Here is a 20,014-nt window from a genome sequence, read left to right as displayed (position 1 = left end):
TAGGAGCAGCTCCCCTGGCTGAGTGGTCCTGAAGGAAGGGGTTTATTCCTGAACCCAGGAATATACATCTGCCCCTTAAGACCCTCCTGCAGTCCCAAACACATGATTGGGGGATACAAGATCCCCATGCCCTAGGACCCTCAGCCCTAAGGGCTTCATGGAAGCTACAAAGCTCAGGGCAGTCCTGTTCGAGTCTGGCTAGCTTGCTTCGGGTGGTTCCCAGTCCCTTGACTAGTGAGGTGAGGATTCACCTGCATGGGGCCAGTGGAGCAAGAGCACTCACTGGCACTGACTGCCTGGGAGGAGCAAGGGACCTCACAGCCAGTGAGGGGCAAGCACTGGGTGCCTCAAAATCCCCAGATACCTCCCTGATGTCTAGGCCAGACCTGGGCCTGTGGCTGCACTGCCGGGTAGGTGGAGCCAGCCAGCCACCAGCTGCAGGGGGCATGCAGTCTGCCCAAGCCAGCCCACAGATCCCTCACTATGTTCCATGTGTGGCTGGGCCAGCATGGGGGGTCATGCCATCTGAGGTGGCAGAGCTGAGCTTGGGTCTAGGGTCAGAGTTTGAAGGGGGTGGGCCCAGTTCCTCTGAGCTCCAGTGTCCGATGTGTCCCTGCCCCTCAGCCATGGGCTTGGTGGGGATATTGGCATGACTACTGCAGACATCAGCCTCTTGATACACATGCCCATGGCAGCCAGATGTGACATGGTGGGTGGGGCAGGGCAGGCTCTGGAGTCCAGATGTGGGTGGGTCTGGGATTGTTCTGGAGCTTCCAAACCCACACCCAACCCCAGCTGGGAGAGGCTTGAGCCAGGCTGCTCTGGGGTGTGGGCTGCAGTCCTGCCCACCCAGCTGACGGGGTGCCTGCTCAGCCAAGACTCCTCCCTGAACAGTGCACAGGGCAGCACCCCTGTGTGTGGGGGGGCATCAGGCAGCATAGGACCCCACTGAGGACTACAGCAGACTCATCTCAACGACAGGCCTGTATTTCACACTGGGCAGTCACTCCAAGGGTTAGGAAGTTGTGTCCACCTGGAGGTTGTGCTGCACGGCCTACAGCAGGTCGTAGAAGTAGTCCAGGCCCTGGCCCAGCTCCCAGATGGAGACCCCGACACCCAGCTCCCTGGCCAGCTCCAGTCGCACCTGCAGAGACTGTGGGTGGACAGAGGTGTGGGCCTCACCCCCAACACACCTGGGAACTATTCTGTAGGCCACAGAGGCAGCATGGCCTGGACTCCAGGAACGGCAGACCAGACTTGGCCAACTGCCACTGCCTACCACAGAGGGAGAGGGTCACCGAGTCTGGTCACACCACTGCACCCCGTGAAGCACAGCGGGCAGCAAAGCACGTACCTTCAGAGATGGGTAGAAGACCACGTGCCTCCCACCGCGGCTCCTGAAAGACAAGTGGGGCCATCTGTCGTCTCTGGGTACCTGGGCCCTTCCCTATCCTGGTCAATGTCAAGAGGTCTGTGCCCCACACCACCCCAGGGCCACCTCCCTGCAGGCCGGGTGGGCCAGCTACACTCCAACACTCACTTCTTATACTCAAAGAAATGCTCCAAGGCCTGGCTGTCCCACACGATCCGTGGCCTGTGGTCCTTCAGGGTCTGGATGTACCTGGAGAAAGTGTGTGGGTGTGGGAGCCTGCTGTCCCTCAGCCCCTCTGGAGGCTGTGTGGGGGCAGCAGGTCTCAGGAATTGTCCCCAGTGGTCTATGAAACCAGTGACACTCTGTGCTCTGTGTCATGGAGGGGAGGGGCAGGGTATTGGCCAAAGCCCCTGCTGCACATGTGAACCCTGTATTCAAGGACGCCCCAGAAAACACCTTTCTCTAAGAGCCTCCTTGGTACTGTTCTGGAGAGTGACACTGGGGTCTAGGGTCACCTGGCCCTGGAAGTGGGGTGCTCACCCTTTTAAGCTGCTGGACATGGCTCCTCACTCTGCCCAGAGCTTGGGTACAAGGACAGCAAGAAAGACCTCAGGCTGACCGGCCTGGCTGCAGGTCCTAGGCTGAGGGGTGGTGTCTTCTTCTGGGCTCAGCCAGGGGCTGGGTCTCATCTGTCAAAAATGGCCACTGTTGGGCGGTGCCTGTAGCTCAGAGTAGGGCACCAGCCCCATATATACTGGAGGTGGCGGGTTCAAACCTGGCCCCAGCCAAAAACTGCAAAAAAAAAAAAAAAAGGCCGCCATTCCCAGGGCTATAGCAGGCCCTCCCTGAGCACCAGGAAGTGGGGGTGTGTGAGAACCACCCCTCCACCTACACAGAACACAGATGCAGTTCCCAAGTGCTGGGGCCAGGTCTGGGCTTACTAGAGCTTGCGGGGTACCCCAAGTGCATGCCACCATCTCCCACTGCACATTTGAGATCCCAGGACCCTATGGACCACAGCCACCAGCAGCAGATGATTCTGGAAGCTTCTCATCTCTATAGACAGGAGTCTGTGCAGGTGGAGGTACCTTCCTAGCAGGCAGCTTACAATTGGATTACAACCAGTACCTGCCATGCAGGGACAGTGCCTGCAGGGTGCATGCAACCACAGCCTGAAGGGGGCAGCACAGCAGGCCTGCAGCCTAGGCTCTAAGGCAGGAGGACGGGCAGCGGGCAGCTGCAGGGCCTAAGGGAAATTGGGCCAGACAGTGCAGCCCTCCCTGGGCCCCTGATCTTGAGGTGTGGAATATCTCAGGCTCCCAGAAGAAGACAGAGGCCCACTGACACCTGGGGCCTCCAGCCTAGAGCAGCTGTCATTCCAGAGCCGTGAGTGGGGAAAAATTACAATTTACAGCCTCAGCCACATGCTGTATGATTCTGTTTACATGACTCCTCTAGGGCACACATGAGAGGCATGGCCAGCTTTCAGGACAAGCCCAATGGGTGGGCCAGGCTCCCAGCAGGAGTAGTAAGGGACACATATGCCTTTGTAGGGAGTGGGGTGCCAGGGGCCTGCCAAGGAGGAGACAAACGGAGGGCAGAAGGCAAAGGAGAGCCCCAAGGAAGGGAGAATCTGTGCACAGGGGAACATCTAAGACATAAGGACCGAGCATATCCCTAAATTACAAGTAAAAGCACCTGTGATCTCCCACTCTGGAAGGCCGAGGTGGATGATCACCTGAGCTAGTTTGAGATTAGCCTGAGCTACAGCGAGACTCTAAAAATAGCCAAGTGTGGTGGTGGGCGCCTGTAGTCCCAGATACTTGGGAGGCTGAGGCAAGAGAATCGCTTGAGCACAAGAGTTAGAGGTTGCTGTGAGCTATGATGACATGCACTCTACTGGGGGTGAAAAAGTGAGACTATCACACACACACAAAAAATTACAATTTACGGCCTCAGCCATATGCTGTATGATTCTGTTTACATGAAATGTTCAAAATAAACCTGCAGACACAGAAAGGGCTTGGAGGCTGGCAAGGGCTGCCGCACAACTCTTACAGGACTCTTTTTTCTTGGAGAAAGAGTCTCACTGTCACTCTGGATAGAGTGCATTGGTGCTATAGCTCACAGCAACCTCAGGCTCTTGAACTCAAGCAATCCACCTGGCTCAGCCTCCCAGAGTGCAGGGATTGCAGGTGTGAGCCACTGTGCCCAGCCAGGGCTTCTTTTTGGGATGATGGAAAAGTCCGCCCTAGGAAACTGCACCCTGGTGGGCTGCATCTTCCCTCAACTGCCTCCAAGATGTGGGACCATTTCCTAGCGAGTCAGGGTGCTCAGTGCACATGGCCATCATGTGATTGCACTGTGATAGGTCTGGAAACCAGCACAGCTAGGGCAGCCAGTTAGTAAAGTTTGGGTGGATGTAGCCATCCCTGCTTATGCCACCAGCACTGCTGGGACCAAGGTCTGGGGTCTCTGGGGAGAAGGCTCTCACCATGGCACCCTCACTCCCTACCCCCCACATGTGGTCTCCTTGGGGCCCAGCTGGCCTGGAAGAGAAAGGCTGCAAAGCTTGCCCCACTGAGATTTTGGGGCCACCTCCCCAGACCCTCCTTGCTCTGTCCAAAGAAGCTCTCTGTATGTGGAGCCCGGATGCCTAGGAACATTCTGGTCAAGCCCTCCTGTTCTGCCTGCACCTTGGGAGGCTGCTTAAGTGGATCTAAGGAGAGAGGCACCTACTGTCCCCCAGCCCCACATGACAGCTTCCGACATGTGCCATGCTCAGGGCCTCACAGGTGGGCTCCCTGCACTGCAAACCCACCACACAGGTCACAAAGTGCATCTCCATGGAGAGACGGGGTGGGGGGGTGTCGGGGGTTATTATTTGAGAATAGCCTCTAACACAAGACAGACCTAAATCAATAATAGCAGAAAATACACCCTAGAGACAGTGTAAGGACAGAAGAGAGCTCACCCCTCAAACAAGGCCAAAAGGGGCACCCTTTAAGCCACATGAGGAGACGCTAATTCTGAAATCAAGACAGAAACAGCCTCCCACAGCAGGGACCTACACCAGGGAAAGGACAGAAAGACCGGGGCCAGGGACGTGGAAAGAAGGCCCAGAGGCTGCAGGTGAGGTCCGGAGGAAGGAGTTCATCAGTCTGCAGCTGTGCCTGCTGGTGCCCACAGTTCTTAGGGAGAGTGCTCTCCACCTCAACTCTGTTCCACGGTAAGGTGCTAGCCAAGGTGGGTGCAGCTGGCAGGAAGTCCTGACTGAATCAGAAAGTTCCATGAGAGGAGAGAGCTCACACCCAGCCTGGCTCCAGCCAGCCAGTGGTCACAGCAAGGCTCAGGCTGCCACGTGCCAGGCCAGGGTAAGGCTGAGCTGGGAGGACAGGCAGTGGTGGGCAGAGGCTGTGCAGAGAGCTGACCCACAAAACATAGGTTTGATATGTTGCCCAAACTCACAAATGCATCCTGATTGTGGATACAGAATTTGTTGCTGGACCCAGGCCCTTACCCATGGCCAGAGCTATATGGGGGCTTGTTCAGGAGGGTCCTTTCAGACCTGTGTCTCAGACCACAGGTCTGGTACCTCTGCAGAGCTGCAGAGAGAGGACAGAGGATGGACGGCTGGGGACAAGGATGGCTGTCTGCCTCAGCAGAGCAGTGACATTGGCCTCCAGAAGCAGGAGGGGCTCAGTGGTCCCCAGAAGGCCCAGGGGATGTGAGACCCTGACAGTCCCAGAGTTGGAGGTTCTGCTGAGACTGCCCCCACCCCTTCCCTTTCCTGCACGTCTGACCGTCCAGCACCCCCGCCTGGAGGCCTCCTTTAACTCTCCCCATCTGCAGCACCGGTGATATCAGATGCCGGTGCCCACACCCCTGCTTTCCCTCTCAAGCTCCAGTGGCCTCTTCAGACCCCCTAAGTGGTGAGTTTGGATCCTCCTTAATTAAAGCACCACTGAGCACTGGGCAGAGCCACACCCCATCCCGAGCCCATGGGCACCGGTCACCCGGGTTTTGCTGTCTGATCATGTAATCACATCACAACTCCTGTCTGAGAGGCCTCATGGGCAGTCAGGGTGAAGTTGGCTCTGTCTGTGCAGCCAGTGGTAGGAAAACATTGGCTTAAGAGGCCAACCCCAAGAGACACTATGCGGGGTGCCGTGTAGCGTATCATCTTAAAGGACAAAGCTGGCTCAGAAGGCAATCCCTGGTCACACTGATCTGGGTGAGCAAGACACCGGTTAGGCAGTTTCTAGAATTCTCCTCCCCATCCCAAATGCAGACAGGATAAACTTGGCCCTGCTGCCACATAGATCACTACTCTTGGAGATGACATGATTTCTAGGAGAAAATAGAGCCCACATTTTCTTTTTGGTCCTTGTGCAAAAAGAGATTGGCTGCTGCCGAGCCCCATGTCCCATGCTAAGCCAGACCCAATAACCCTTGTCCAGGGCAACCTCAAACCCCCAACCCAGCCCTGTTGACGACCACTTTCAGGCCAGCATGGGACCTTGACCTTGGCAGGTGAAACATGCCAAAGGCCCAGGAAGTGGAGGACAGAGGGCAGGAAGGGTCCAGCCTCACCTGTGCCAACCACCCCTGGCTGCACAGGACACCTCCCTGCCTGGTGGGGGCCTTGGCAGAGACCCTGCTGTCCTGACTGCACGAGGCCCTGGTCACTGAACACTACTGTCTTGGGGGACCATCACATGTCCCTCAAGGATATTGCCAAGCCAGTGGTGCAAACTGTTTGGGGAGCTGTCCACCTCACGCTTATTCCAGCAGAAGTACCATGGCATGCCATCTGGGGACCCATCAGGCATGGCTTTCAGTGGGGTCCCCAGCATGTTCCCCTGGGACAGGGGAAGGGGAGGCCTGCAGCGTGGGGTGCCTATGGAGTGGTGGGCCCCACAGATGCAGGAAGAAAGTGCTTGCCTGGCCCTGCCTGCTGCCTTTGCTCTCTGCAGTGTGTGCACTGAGGCCAGCCCACCAGGTAGTGGGCAGACTTGCCCTGTGGCAGCCACATGGATCCTGACCTGCCCATGGTGGGATGCATCCTGGGGGAAGGAACTGGCCACTGTGTGGGCCAAACTTGGGCCTCTCCTCTGAAAATGGAGGGATGACCAGGCCCTGCCCTCAAGAGCTCCTACCGTGGTCACAACAGACAGGCTCTGCAGACCAGGCCTCCACCAAGGTGGGGCAGGTGCATACAGCTAGCCTGGCTGGCGGAGTCTGAACATAACTCACTGTTGGCCTGAGGAGCTGGCTGACTACCCCTCTCCCCCGGCCCAGGCTCTACAGCTGAGCAGATGGTGGTGGAACCACTCCACTGCCCTTGCCAGGTCTGTGTCGGAGGTTGCAGCAGGACATCAGGTACTCCCGGGAAAAGCTGCCCATCCTCTTTCACCAAGAGAGCAGCAACATTCTGAAGGAGCTGTGGGGAGCCCTCAGTGTCCCTGGGGCTCACTGAGCCTCACACCTGGCCAGGTCCTGCATGGGAAGTGAGGCACTGGCTGTGGTACTCAAGGCAGCTAGCCAGGGAGAGCCGCACTTCTGGGACCTGGACTCTGAACCAATGTGCCCTCGCTGTCCTCCCTGCCTCCTGAGGCAGTCCTCCTCTTTGCTGCCGTCCCTGGATGGGGGACTGCTCACTACAGCTGGGCCCATGGCAGAGAGCACTGCCTGCTCATCTCCTTGGTAACAACTTCTCCTGTACCCACCTCCACAAGGGGGATCTATTTTTGGGGGGAGGGCTGCTGCCCAATGTGGGAAAGGCCCTGACCTGTGACCCCAGAATGACCTGGTGAGCCCTGAGTCAAGCTGCTCTACAAGCTGGGAGGAGAGCCTGGATCAAATCAGGCTGCAGGCAAAGATAATGGAAACCACAGGGGCTGGTGGCACCCTGCTAGGACAGCCCCCCAGCCCACACACACGTCCCATTGGACCTGGGAGTGAATAGGAGGAGAGGGATGGCGGGGACAGAGGAGGAGAGGTGTGCTCTTGGGAGGGTGTCAGGAGCTCTTCTGTGTGCTTGGTGCCTCCAACCTGCCACCCTGCTCGGCTGCAACTGAAAAGCTGCTGCCCCACCCAGTAAAGCCACCTGGTGAGGGTAAACAGACCAGCTGGTATGTCCATAACTTGGGTTAGTGGCACCCACTGCGGCCCAATGGCACTGGACTGGCACTCAGCTCCTGAGCCTGCTAAGGAGAATTTGGCAGCAGGGAGGGCTGTGCAGCTGTTGTCCTCGCCAGACTAGACTCAGACTTAGGAGCATAAGGGAGAGCCCTGCCTTCCTGGGACCCCTTAGGTCCTGCACACAGAGCAGGGCAGAGAGGACAATGTGCCCTTGCAGTCCTCCCTGCCTCCTGAGGCAGTCCTAGACTCAGGAGCATGAGGTAGAGTCCTTCCTTCCTGGGCCCCCTTGGGTCTTCCCTACAGAGCTCCAGAGCATCCTCAGGCTGGGGGCCCAAGACAGCAAAGCTGCTGGTGTGAGGGGGTGGCTTGCAGCTCTATCCAGGACCAGGGCTGCTGGTGGGTGTGGTGAGATCCTCCTCCCACTCCTAGGCCTGGCAGATACAAACAACTGTAGGGCGACCTTCCAAGCCCACCCTGTGGACAGGGAAACCCCAGGCCAGATGCCAGAGGCTTCTCAGGTTTAAAACACCTCTTGAATCGGGAGGCTGAGGCAAGAGAATCGCGTAAGCCCAAGAGTTAGAGGTTGCTGTGAGCCATGGGACGCCACTGCACTCTACCTGAGGACAGTACAGTGAGACTCTGTCTCTACAAAAAAAAAAAAAAAACACCTCTTGAAGCCAGAGGTTGACCTGACAGCAATGTCCTTACTGAAACTCCCAAAGCTTGCTGCCCCCTCCCACAGAGACAGGAAGGCTGGGGTCCCACAGGTACACGCTGAGCCCAGGGGTCCCAAAGTCACATGAGGGGACATGGGTGTGGAGGACACCAGCTGCCGCACTGTGCTGCAGTGTTGGGAGAACATGGTCAGTGTGACGCCAAGATGTGGGAGCTGAGGTTCAGGAGGGCGGCTGGGTCCAGGGGCGTCTCTCTAATGGGAGAGTTTGCATACTATCTCATCAACCTTTGCGTTTAAAGGTTTTCACAGTAAACTACCACCAGGACAGAAAGGAAAACACCCAGTTCTGAGTCATGCCACAATGCTGGTTTGTCCCCTCCTGCCACACAGTGCGGGAGGGGACAGAAGGACAAAGGGGCAGGGGCCATCCAGTCTGAGGAGGACATGGCTGACCAGTGTGGGCTGCAGGTGTCCTACAGGGAGAGGAGCTGGCTGAAAGCAATGTCAGTTAGCTATGTGTGCGAGGTGTGGGGGTAGGGCTGTCTGGCTGCTCTCCCTGGGCTGCAGGGGTGGCTGAACTAATAAGTGTGATTTCAGATAGAAAAATCTGGTGCCAGGAACAGAAAGCAAGAGCAGAAGGTGAGGAGAGGTGTCTGAGCTGACAGTGACACCTCTTCAGTCACCAGAGCTCGGGAGGAGTGGGCACAGGCATGAGGACAGACAGACCTTCTGAGAGGAAACCATTAACCCCAGCTTTGGGGCTGGGTGGGGAGGATCAAAGAGGACACCCCAAAATAGGTAGCCTGTCCAACCCCGGGCACCTTGCGGGTGGGAGCCCTCGGGCTGAACCCTGTCCAGAACAGACGCCACTTGGCTGGGGTGTGGCCACGGGGGTCTAGATGAACAGCAGGGGCTAAGGGTAAGGTCCACAGGGCAGGCAAGGGTGGCTGGGCCCACAAAGGTGGCAGGTCCACCACACATGGCCAGAGGAACAGCGGCAGACAAGGAAGGGCGACTTAAGGGCTTACCGGCTCTGGCCCTGGCTGGCAGCACCCTCTCCCACCTCAGACACTCAGGTGGAGGCAGGATCATGGTCCGCTCACGGCCTGTCCTGCCCCCTCAGTCCCCCTCACTTCAGGGCCCACCAGCCAGGACTAAAGTGGAGATGCTTTCTCTGCCATGTGCCCTTGAGGCAGGAGCCACAGCTGTGCTATGTCAGCACTCTGCCCAGCTCAGCTGCTGCAAGGATGCACGTGTGAATGAGTCTAGATGGCCTCATGAGAGGCGGCCCTGCTGAGCAGCATCTACGCTGTTGCCTCAGCTGAGGTGAGGCAGGCGGGAGCTACCAGCCGTATGGCTAGGACTTGGGAACAGGCACCCCAGCTCTACCCATGCACCTGCTCCCCGGCTAGTCCAGGCTGGACCCACACCCCTCCTCTAAGCCACTCGGGCCCAGGAGACATTAGAGGGGCACTGTGGGTGGCCAAGGAGGGTGGGTTAGGAGGGAGACTGCTCAGCTGGGGTGAGGACTTGGAGGTAGCACTTTCCTCCCTGGTTGGGGTAGACCTAGACTCTAACACATGTGAAGCCAGAGGGCAGACTCTGCATGTGTGTGCATGCAGGTACATACACACACACACACACATACACACACACACTCATGTGTGCACCTTTGCAATCGGAATTAGGCAGGGATGGCCAGGGTGGCCAGGTGCTGGGCACCTCGCTCTGGACTGCGGGGACATGGGAGCCTCCAGTGATCCACACCCCACTGCAGCATCCATCTCAGCATCACCACTCCCCATGAGCAGGGGACCCGGAGGAGCTGGGGCCTGGGCAGAGCCCTCACCCATCCAGCCGCACACATCTCAAGCACGGCCATACCTCCCTGTGGATGATTTTCCACCAATCTTCTGGAAAACAGCAGGCAGATGGCCACTGAGGCTTCAGGTGCCCCCTGGCCTGTCTGCCACCCAGGTCACACCCAGGCCCTCCTCAGCCAGTGCCCTCACCCCACCGCCTCGGTAGAGTCACGCCCAGTTCAGTGATACCTAGTGCCAGGGACCAAGAGAGCAGCAGGTAGCCTGGGCCTGTGCTGGGCCCAAAGGCCTGCCATGTGGACACAGAGGAGTATGGGCATGGAGGGGCAGAAAGACTCCCAGTAGGACCCCTACTCTCGCCTTGGAGCATGGCCCCCTGTGATGTCCCACCACGAGGGCCCCAATAGAGGGCAACCAAGTGGGGGCGGGGTCTTGGGCCTTATGAGCCCTCAGAGCAGGAGGAGCCCAGGGGCGGTGGGGACAGCTGGCCTAGCACACTACTGACCATCAGGCCCCCAGAATCCACGAGTCCAGCCAAGGGCCAATTGCGTTACCTGTGTCCCTCCCCCAGGGCCAACCTAGAGGGTAGCTCCACTGTGGGGCCCCGTCTTTGCTCACCTGCCCTGGGCCAACCCTTACTACCGCTTGCAGTAGGCAGGCGTGGGGGGAACCGACAGATATTTGTAAAGACAACAGCAGACCCCAGTGAATGGTGGTGGTGCCTGACTGTGGTCTCTGGACATCTTCCTCCACCAACAGGACCAGGTTCTCCAGAAAAGGGAGCAGTTGGGACTTTCCAAGTAACATAACTGCACCCAGAATGAAGATCAGATGACCTAGGAATGCTAAAGCACCCAGTACCGAGCAAGGTAAAGCATGTGAAGTCTAGCACCCAACCCAAGAGTGCCAGGGCCTTAGGGACAGCACAGCAAGTCCCCAAAGAGGAGGAAATCAGCCCCTTGAAACTGACCCAGAGGGCGGCGCCTGTGGCTCAGTCGGTGGGGCGCCGGCCCCATATACCGAGGGTGGCGGGTTCAAACCCGGCCCCGGCCAAATTGCAACCAAAAAATAGCCGGGCGTTGTGGCGGGCGCCTGTAGTCCCAGCTGCTCGGGAGGCTGAGGCAAGAGAATCGCTTAAGCCCAGGAATTGGAGGTTGCTGTGAGCTGTGTGAGGCCACGGCACTCTACCGAGGGCCATAAAGTGAGACTCTGTCTCTACAAAAAAAAAAAAAAAAAAAAAGAAACTGACCCAGAACTGAGAACTGACGCAGACAGTGGAACCAGCAGAGGAGGATGTTAATCAGTTACCACGATCAGAGCCTAAAGTGCAAAAGTTAGTGGGGGCACAGGAGACAGGAACAAGGCCCCAAACAAATCCCTAGACGTGAGAATTACGTGAGATGAAGGAAAGCATGGTGTTAGATTGATGGCAGATTGGAAATGGCAAAAGAAGTAAGTGAATTCTGAAGACAACAACAAAAAACAACCACAAGAGAACACAGAGAGAAAAAAGAATCCAAAAAGTAAAATGTTTATCAGTGAATTGTCAGTTCAATAGACCTAATACACATGTATAGTCCATGAGGGAGAAGACAGAAAAGGGGCAACAAAAAAAATACTTGAAGCAAATGGCCACAATTTTTCCAAATTTGATAAAAGGTACAAAATGCACAGATTGAAGAAGTTCAACAAACACACAGCACAAGAGACATAAAGACACGCCGTAATCAAATTGGTCAAAACCAGCAATAAATAAAAATCTTTAAAAAAGAGGTGGGGTGCAGTACATAGAGAGGAACAAAAGTGACGATAACACATCTCCTGTTGGGAAAGATACAAGTGAGAAGATGGAGAGGCGACATCTTTAAAGGCCAGGTGCTCACGCCTGTAATCCCAGCACTCTGGGAGGCTGAGATGGGAGAATCACTTGAGCTCAGGATTTTGAGACCAACCTGAGCAAGAGTGAGACTCAGTCTCTACTAAAAATAGAAAAATTAGGGCGGCGCCTATGGCTCAAAGGAGTAGGGCACTGGCCGCATATGACAGTTGAAACCCAGCCCCAGCCAAAAACTGTAAAAGGAAAAAAAAAAAAGTAGAAAAATTAGCTGGGTGTAGTGCCCCACTTGTAATCCCAGCTACTCGGGAGGCTGAGGCAAAAGGAGCACCTAACCCCATCAGTTTGAAGGTGCAGTGAGCTGTGGTGACATCATTGCACTCTAGCTCAGGCAACAGAGCAAGACCCTGTCTCAAAAAAGTATATATATATACTGACGAAAAAACTGACAACCCATAATGCTGTATCCAGCAAAAATACCTTCCAGAAACAAAGAAAAATAAGGCTGAAAGCAATCCCACAGCAGAACCACACAGCAGAAATGTTAACGGCAGGCCTTTGGCAAAGGACATACAGAGGACAGGAGACCACTAGGGGGAGCAACCCACACGGCAGCTGGGAGGGAGTTCCCCGGCCAGGCCCAAGTGCTGAGGACAGGACAGACAGGTGGGGGACGTAGCCCTGTGCAGAGCTGGGGATGGGTCTCCCCAGACTCAGCAGCTGTACCTAGCTCTCATGTACACACTGCCAAGACCAAGGAAACGGCACCACAGCTATGTCCTCAGCTAAAACACTGGTGTTATCGGGAGGGCAGTGACCCCAAGTAGGGGTTGGGCTCGGGTAGACACTGACACAGGACCTGGGGCTTCCCAACCAGCCCACATCTCTGACACTGCAGTCCATGAGCCTGAGACCTAGACCCCTGCACTCCCCGACGCTGGCCTCAACTCTTATCCCCACATCTATACCCAACCTTAACCAGTGACACCCTAAGCACAATAGGAAGAGTCCCGGGCTCACCTGGCTCCAACCACAGGCTCACGGGTGTCCTTGGAGGCTGAGTAGTCCATGCCATAGAAGTTGAGTCCCAGAAGGATTTTGCTCCGCCACTTGGACTTGGGGTCCAGGACCTGCACGCAGGCTCGGACCCAAGATAGTGGTGCGTTAGGGCCAGGCCTGCAGGGGACAGGGAGGGGGCTTCAACATGATGCAGGAAGCCCTGCATCTGACCATCATCCTTGGTGGCCTCTGCCACAGTGCCTCCTCTGTACATGGTCAAAGTACCTTAAGTTGGGAAGAGGTGGGGTGGAGCAAAAAAAAAAAAAAAAAAAAAAAGTTGGGAAAAGGGGCCGGATGCGGTAGCTCATGCCTGTAATCCTAGCACTCCAGGAGGCTGAGGCAGGTGGATTGCCTGAGCCAGAGCAAGACCTCATCTCAAAATAAACAATTGTGGTAGGCGCCTGTAGTCCCAGCTACTTGGGAGGTTGAGGCAAGAGAATCACTTGAGCCCAAGAGTTTGAGGTTGCCATGAGCTGTGATTCCACAGCACTCTACTGAAGGTGACAAAGTGAGACTCTGTCTCAAAACAAAAAAAACAAACAAAAAGAAAAAGAGGTTCGGTGCTGGTAGCTCAAGCGGCTAAGGCGCCAGCCACATACACCTGAGCTGGCGGGTCTGAATCCAGCCTGGACCCTCCAAACAATGACAGCTGCAACCAAAAAATAGTTGGGGGTTGTGGCGGGTGCCTGTAGTCCCAGCTACTTGGGAGGTGGACGCAGGAGAATCGCTTGAGCCCAGGAGTTGGAGGTAGCTGTGAGCTGTGATGCCACAGCACTCTACCCAGGGCGACAGCTTGAGGCTCTGTCTCAAAAAAAAAAAAAAAGAGTTGGGAAGAATAAGAAACAGCCCCCTGGCACCTTGGGACCCACAGAGCACCTCACACTTGGGGGGCCTTCCTGCTGCAAACCTGCCTGTGTCTGCATCACATAACCCTCTGAGAGCAGAGGAATCAGGCCACAGCTGCAGGAGAAGCAGCAGTTAGAGGGCCGCCTACAGGGCACAGAGCAGGCATATGCTGCCAGCTTCCACCAGGCAGATGTCAGGTTCAGAGAAAGTAACTCTTTGCATGGAGCAGCAGTGCCCATGGGCAGGAGGGCGTCTGCCTGGGAGGCCAGGGCACAGGCCTGCAGCCCCCTGGATCCCCCAGCTATGCCCTGCAGTGCCCACACTCACTGCTGTGCTGTGGAGTAGTCGTAGGTCATGAGGCTGAAGCCATCCAGCATGGGGGCCAGCTGCTCAAACTCCTTGTGTGTGAACATGCCCAGCTGGTCAGTCCTGCAACAAAACACGTGTTGCCACCTCAGATATCTGCCCTGCTGGACCCTCCCTGACTGCTCCAATCCAGCTGCCTGCTAAGCCTGGTAAGGTTCAGAGCAAACTGGCTGAGGGGGCTCCCAGCCCACACTCCTCCCTTCCTTCCCTCTGGGAGGGCCTGTGTCACTTTTCCCTGGGATGGGGACAGCCTACAGCTTCACTTGGGGCCACAGTCCAGAAGCAGGTGCTGCCTGATGCCTTGTGCCATGGCGGCTAGGGTTAGGGCAGGGGAGAAAGGAAGAGCTTGCCCTCTCATCAGCTCTGTGGCCCTGGAGGTGTCTGTGGCCTGTGTGCCCTGACACCTAGAGCAGGCCCACCTGGAGGGCAGTGGTAGCTATGTCCCTTCTCTGGGACACCTTAGAAGACATCACCACCTGCCCCACCTGAACTTGTGTGGCTGTGCGTGGCTGGCCAAAGCCCCGTCAGGGACCAGCATCTGTCCCAAGACAGCTGGTGACTGCTCTCCCTCCTGCCCGCTTGGCAGCCGCATCCAAGTTCTCTGCACACACCTTGGCAGAAAGGGTGCTGATCATGGGGTCAGCACTCAGCCGCAGGGAAACACCAGGTGGGGGCGTGAGGGGTGTCCCACAGCAGGCATTTACTTCTCCTGGTTCTGAAGACTAAGGTATGACAGATGCAGTGTCCAGTGAAGGCTGCTTCCTGGTTCAGACAGCACCCTCCTGCTGTGTCTGCACAGCCTGGGAGGGACGAGGCAACGGCCGGGCCTTGTGAGGACACTAATCCCACTCTCGAGGCTCCACCCTCCTGACCTCATCACCTCCCCTCACCTTAGGGGTGAAGGTTCCACATATGAATTTGGGGGGACACAAGCATTCAGACCATAGCAAAGAGTGACAGGGAACATGATCACAGTCCTGGAGATCTAAAGGAAGAACAGTGGAGAGACCTGGGGCAGAGACACCTCAGAGTAGCAAAATAAGCATGAAGTGGCCGAGGACAGGCCACTACAGAGTAAGGGGCCATGCACATAGAAGTGATGGACCCAGACCCCACGAACTTCTCCCAGACATCTGCACCAAAGCCCCCCAGGAAGCAGAGGCAGCCCCTGGGACCCAGCCCCCAAGGCCTACACTGGACCTCAGTAGAGATGGGAGCCTAAAGCTTGGCCCCAGGGATGGTACAAGGCTGAGGCTGAGGGGACCTGTGGAAGGACTGCATCCTTCCCAGGAGCCACCCTTGGACACCTACGTACAGCCCAGAGGCTCCACTCTGCTTTGTCTGCCTGCCCCTCAGCCATCTCTGGGTGGCAGCCCTTCCCTCAGGGACCTGCTCCTTCCTAACCTCCAGGGTCCAGGGCCTCTTGGGACCTCTTGCCTGGTCCAGGATGGGCCTGCAACCACTCTGTACTGGGTGTGCAAGGAGGGGTGAGAAGTAAACAGGGCCAGTGAACAAGGGATGGTAAACGGTGCTGGTGAGGCCGAAGGACCTGGGACAGCAGGACATAGGAGGGGTAGGGGCCATCAGAACCTGGGCAGGGCTAAGAACAGGGCAGGGTAGGGCAAGGGGACAACAGCACTTGAGATGAGAGGGTGGGGTGGAGAGTGTCTGGGCTGCCATCCCCAAGGTCCACAGCAAGGCTACAGGCCTTGACCCCTCAGCTGTGACTCCCTCTCTGCTGAGAGTCTGAACTCTGTCACCAGGCTCCCAAGTCTGAATCATACCAAGGGTGCCCTTTCGGGGGGAGAGGCTGATGCTTTTGTCAGGGGTTCGTGGGACAAGACCCTTCTCCAGACCCCTGGGCCTCCTAGCAGGTAAAGAGTCCTCTCCCCAGAAGTGCACAGTTCACTCCTGACTCCACCTCAAGTCTGCCAGGACATGGTCCCAGCCTACACCCTGACTGTGCCAGCCATGGGACCCAGGCTCCAGCCTGGCCACCCCAGGCCTTCCTGGCCTGTCTGGCACACGGCATCACTGCGTGGTCCCCTCAGTGTGACCAGCATCCCTGACCAAGCCCTTTCCAGGACTATGCCTCAGCTTCTACTGTGCTCCCTGGGTTGACCCCTTCCCTGTGACACCCTGTGGGCCAGGGGCCTCTGTGCAGCTCCTCTCCTTAACATCCACAGCCCCAAGGTCATTTCTTCAGGCTGCACCTAAGCCTGAAGACTGGCATATCCAACTGTCCACTCAACATCATTCATTGTCAATGTCAGCTCAAGTCTAGGGTTTCAGGGGCACCCTGTCACAGGTGCCAAATGATTATGGGTCTAAAATCAGCATCAGGCTTGGCGCCTGTAGCTCAAGTGGCTAAGGCGCCATCCACATACACCTGAGCTGGCAGGTTTGAATCCAGCCCAGGCCTGCCAAACAACAATGACAACTACAACCAAAAAACAGCCAGGTGTTGTGGTGGCAGGCGCCCGTGGTCCCAGCTACTTGGGAGGATGAGGCAAAAGAATTGCTTAAGCCCAGGAGCTGGAGGTTGCTGTGAGCTGCGACGCCACAGCACTCTACCAAGGGTGACAGCTTGAGGCTCTGTCTCAAAAAATAAAATAAAATAAAATAAAATCAGCATCAAATGGAAAACCAGGTGGCAGAGAAAATTCACAGAAGATGAACTCAGCATGACCATGCATGGCAGTCCCTATGGCCAGGGAAAGGAAGGGTATGGGACCGGGACTTCGCTGTTCTTAAAGCTTCATTATTTTACTAAGGAGACTGAAGCAATGTGACAAATGGTGCCGTATTGGTGGGTGTGGACAAGAGTGTTTCCTAGAGCATCTGTGGTTCCTAGCGGCTGCTTAGAGTCTGTACCTCAAACTTGCCCAGGCCCTTCAGCTATTTCCTAACGCCCCATCAGCCCTGGGTTCTCCTGCTTTCTGGGGGTTGGAGGAGTCTGACACTGAGGGAATCCAGAAGCACAGTGGGGACAGCAGGAGGGGCAGGTAGGAGTGGCCTGGAAGGGCTTCACCAGAGATGCAACACCCCGCAAACCACTGAGTGTTTCAGAGCGATGCTGAGAAAAGCCTCCTGTACTTCTGGGAAAGGCTGTACCTGCCCCTGTACAGCCTTGCAGAACAGCAGGTCTCCTGATAGGACACTTAGTGCCTGGCCTGATGCCACACAAATCCTGCCTGACAGCTCCGGAAGACTCCCTCCCCTGGCAAACCTCATGGCCATTCCCACCAGCACTGCTGCTCTCTAGGCAAATGCAGATCCTGCCCAAAGTCTGACGTCTGGAGGCTGGGACCAGTCCCACTCAGTGTACCTTCCCAGAGCCAGCCCACCCAGTCAACATTGGCTGGGCTGGCTCTGGCAAGTCTGCAGACTACATGCTCTGCCCAGCACAGCCAGCTGCAGTGCCCAGCCTTGTCTGCTCCCCTTGACCTTGGAGGCCCTGAGAACTTCTAGGGCATGGGCAGGACAGCCTGGCCCCTATGGTCACCCATGACTCCTATATAGGTAGGCCTGTGACAGCAGTTGTGATGAGGTACTGATGAGGGCACCTGAGGAGGTCTGCCAGGGGCTGGCTTTCCCAGAAGATGCCAAACTGGAGACCAAGGGTAGGAGGTGTCTACAGCTGGGAAAGGCCCTCCTGTGTCTTCTGGCCCACAGTGACTGTCCTGGCCCAGCCTTCTGGGCAGCCCTGTCCTCCACCCAGTCCAGCTTCCCTGACAGCAGCTCCCCATGCTGGGTCTGGCGTGTGCCACACAAGTGAACCAAGGCAGCAGAAGCCCGGACCCCTCCTTTTTGGGAGACTCAAGGCCAGGGTGTCCTGCGCACCCACCCCATGGTTAGGGCACCTCGGCACTCCTTGAGGGATCAGTTCAGTCCAGCTGGCCAGGAAGTCACAGAGACCATGGCCCCAGCCAGCCAGGAATACCTGCAGTGCCATGCAGCAGGGCTCTCAGGAGAGCAGAAGCTGGGAGGCATTCTCAACTGTTAAATATTGCCGTGCACTGGCTTGGCACCCGTAGCATAGCGGTTATGGCGCCAGCCACATACTCTGAGGCTGGTGGGTTCAAACCCAGCCCAGGCCAGCTGGACAACGATGACAGCTGCAACAAAAAATAGCCGGGCTGGCGGCGCCTATAGTTCAGTCAGTAAGGCGCCAGCCCCATATACCGAGGGTGGCGGGTTTAAACCCAGCCCTGGCTGAACTGCAACCAAAAAATAGCTGGGTGTTGTGGCGGGCGCCTGTAGTCCCAGCTACTCAGGAGGCTGAGGCAAGAGAATCGCTTAAGCCCAGGAGTTGGAGGTTGCTGTGAGCTGTGTGATGCCATGGCACTCTACCGAGGGTGATAAAGTGAGACTCTGTCTCTTAAAAAAAAAAAAAAAAAAAAAATAGCCGGGCTTTGTGGCAGGTGCCTGTAGTCCCAGCTACTCAGGAGGCTGAGGCAGGAGAATAGCTAAAGCCCAAGAGTTTGAGGTTGCTGTGAGCTGTGACGGCACTCTACCCAGGGCCACAGCTTAAGACTGTCTCAAAAAAAAAAAATAAATAAAAAATACTGCCATGCACTGGGAACCTGTATCCCCTGAATTCATGTGCTGAGAAGCCCTAACCCACAATTTGAGGATTTCTGGATGTGGGGCCCTTGGGGGTGATTGGGTTAGATGAGGTCATGACCACGGCCCCATGGGGGGGCGGGTGTTAGTGCCTTTAAGAGAAGAAATACCAGGGCTCTCTGCCACATGAGGACACAGCAGAAAGGCACCACCCACCCAGGAAGGGGCCTCCCCAAACCTGCCAGCACCTTCAGTGCAGACTGGCAGCCTCCAAACTGTGTGAAACTTCTGCCATCAAAGCTGCCCAGTCTGTTGTACTCTGTCATGGCAGCCCAACCTCAGATAAAAAGTGAGTGGCCATGAGAAGACATTTATCAAGTTCCACACAGGTCAGTATAGCCCACAGTGATCTGATGCCCCAGGGGATGGCTGTGCCAAGAGCTTGGGCTCTGTGTGTCTGTGAACATGAGATAGAAGGGTCCTGAGACAGCAAGTTGCTGCAGTCCACCACCATGTGTGCTGTGGCTTACTTAGCTTGCTCCACCTTGGATGCCAGCTCCAGGCACCCTTGGCCTTTTCCAGGGTAGTCCTAGGTGGTCATTCTGGCTTGGAGTCCTTGGCCACACTTGCACAGTCAACACCTGACAGCCTATGTCAGTTCCAGCCTGGCTGCCATTGTCTCCCTGCAGCTCCATTACTGCCGAGGCTGACCATCTCTCCACTGCTCATCAGCTCCATACACACAGCTGCTGTGGCCTCTTATGTTTCAGAGTCCAGGTCTTCTGCCCACTTTCCTCCAGGGTTGTTGCTTTCTCTCTACTATGTATCTTTCTCTCCCCTTCTCTCATCTCTCAACCAGATGCTGGCCATCAATCAGTGAAGTGGCTTGTTGTGCTTCTCCCTGTGGGAAGCTCATCTTTTCACTCCTTGTAGAGTCTTTTGCTGTATCCACATTCTGGTCAGAGCTCTCTGCCTGTCAGAGCCATCCTTCCCTGCTATGCACAGCAAGGGTCTGGTTTCTAACTCAGGTCTGCAATGCACCCAGACAAGCAGTGGCTTAACTCCCCAACTCTTTTGCCCTCCTTTGTCAGTCTCAGTGGCAACCCCATCAGCTCCACTCTGTGGGGGGCTGGCCCCTGGTCCAACCCCACCTTTGTGCCCACAATGACCTTTCTAGGGAAACCAGCTCTCTGAGCCCCCTTCACATGCTGCTGTCAGACACACAGCTTCCTGCCATGAGCTGGCCTCCACACTCCACACCCATGGCACTGCCACCTCCCAGCCTGAGGGCCACAACACTTCTCACCGCTTCACGGTCTTATCTGTATAGG

General features: G+C 56.4%; 1 protein-coding gene across 2 annotated transcripts in view; it reads right to left on the bottom strand.

The window, feature by feature from the left end:
- Positions 1-971: 971 nt before the first annotated feature.
- Positions 972-20,014, bottom strand: part of CHID1 (chitinase domain containing 1) — a 36,708-nt gene continuing 17,665 nt past the window's right edge. The window contains exons 9-13 of one of the 2 annotated variants that reach the window (XM_053562702.1): positions 14,079-14,180; positions 12,867-13,022; positions 1,541-1,621; positions 1,355-1,397; positions 972-1,153 (exon numbers count right to left, since the gene is read on the bottom strand). In XM_053562702.1, the coding sequence (XP_053418677.1) occupies positions 1,055-1,153; positions 1,355-1,397; positions 1,541-1,621; positions 12,867-13,022; positions 14,079-14,180 (481 nt within the window). In that variant the 3' untranslated portion in view covers positions 972-1,054. Of the gene's footprint in view, positions 1,154-1,354; positions 1,398-1,540; positions 1,622-1,924; positions 2,062-12,866; positions 13,023-14,078; positions 14,181-20,014 lie in introns of those variants that run through there. The other variant, XM_053562703.1, reaches the window with a different exon arrangement.

This window comes from Nycticebus coucang, chromosome 14, assembly GCF_027406575.1.
Source record: "Nycticebus coucang isolate mNycCou1 chromosome 14, mNycCou1.pri, whole genome shotgun sequence".
Classification (NCBI taxonomy): domain Eukaryota; kingdom Metazoa; phylum Chordata; class Mammalia; order Primates; family Lorisidae; genus Nycticebus; species Nycticebus coucang.
The sequence above is the reverse complement of the archived record's forward strand: the minus strand, read 5'-3'. Positions and strand labels throughout refer to the sequence as shown.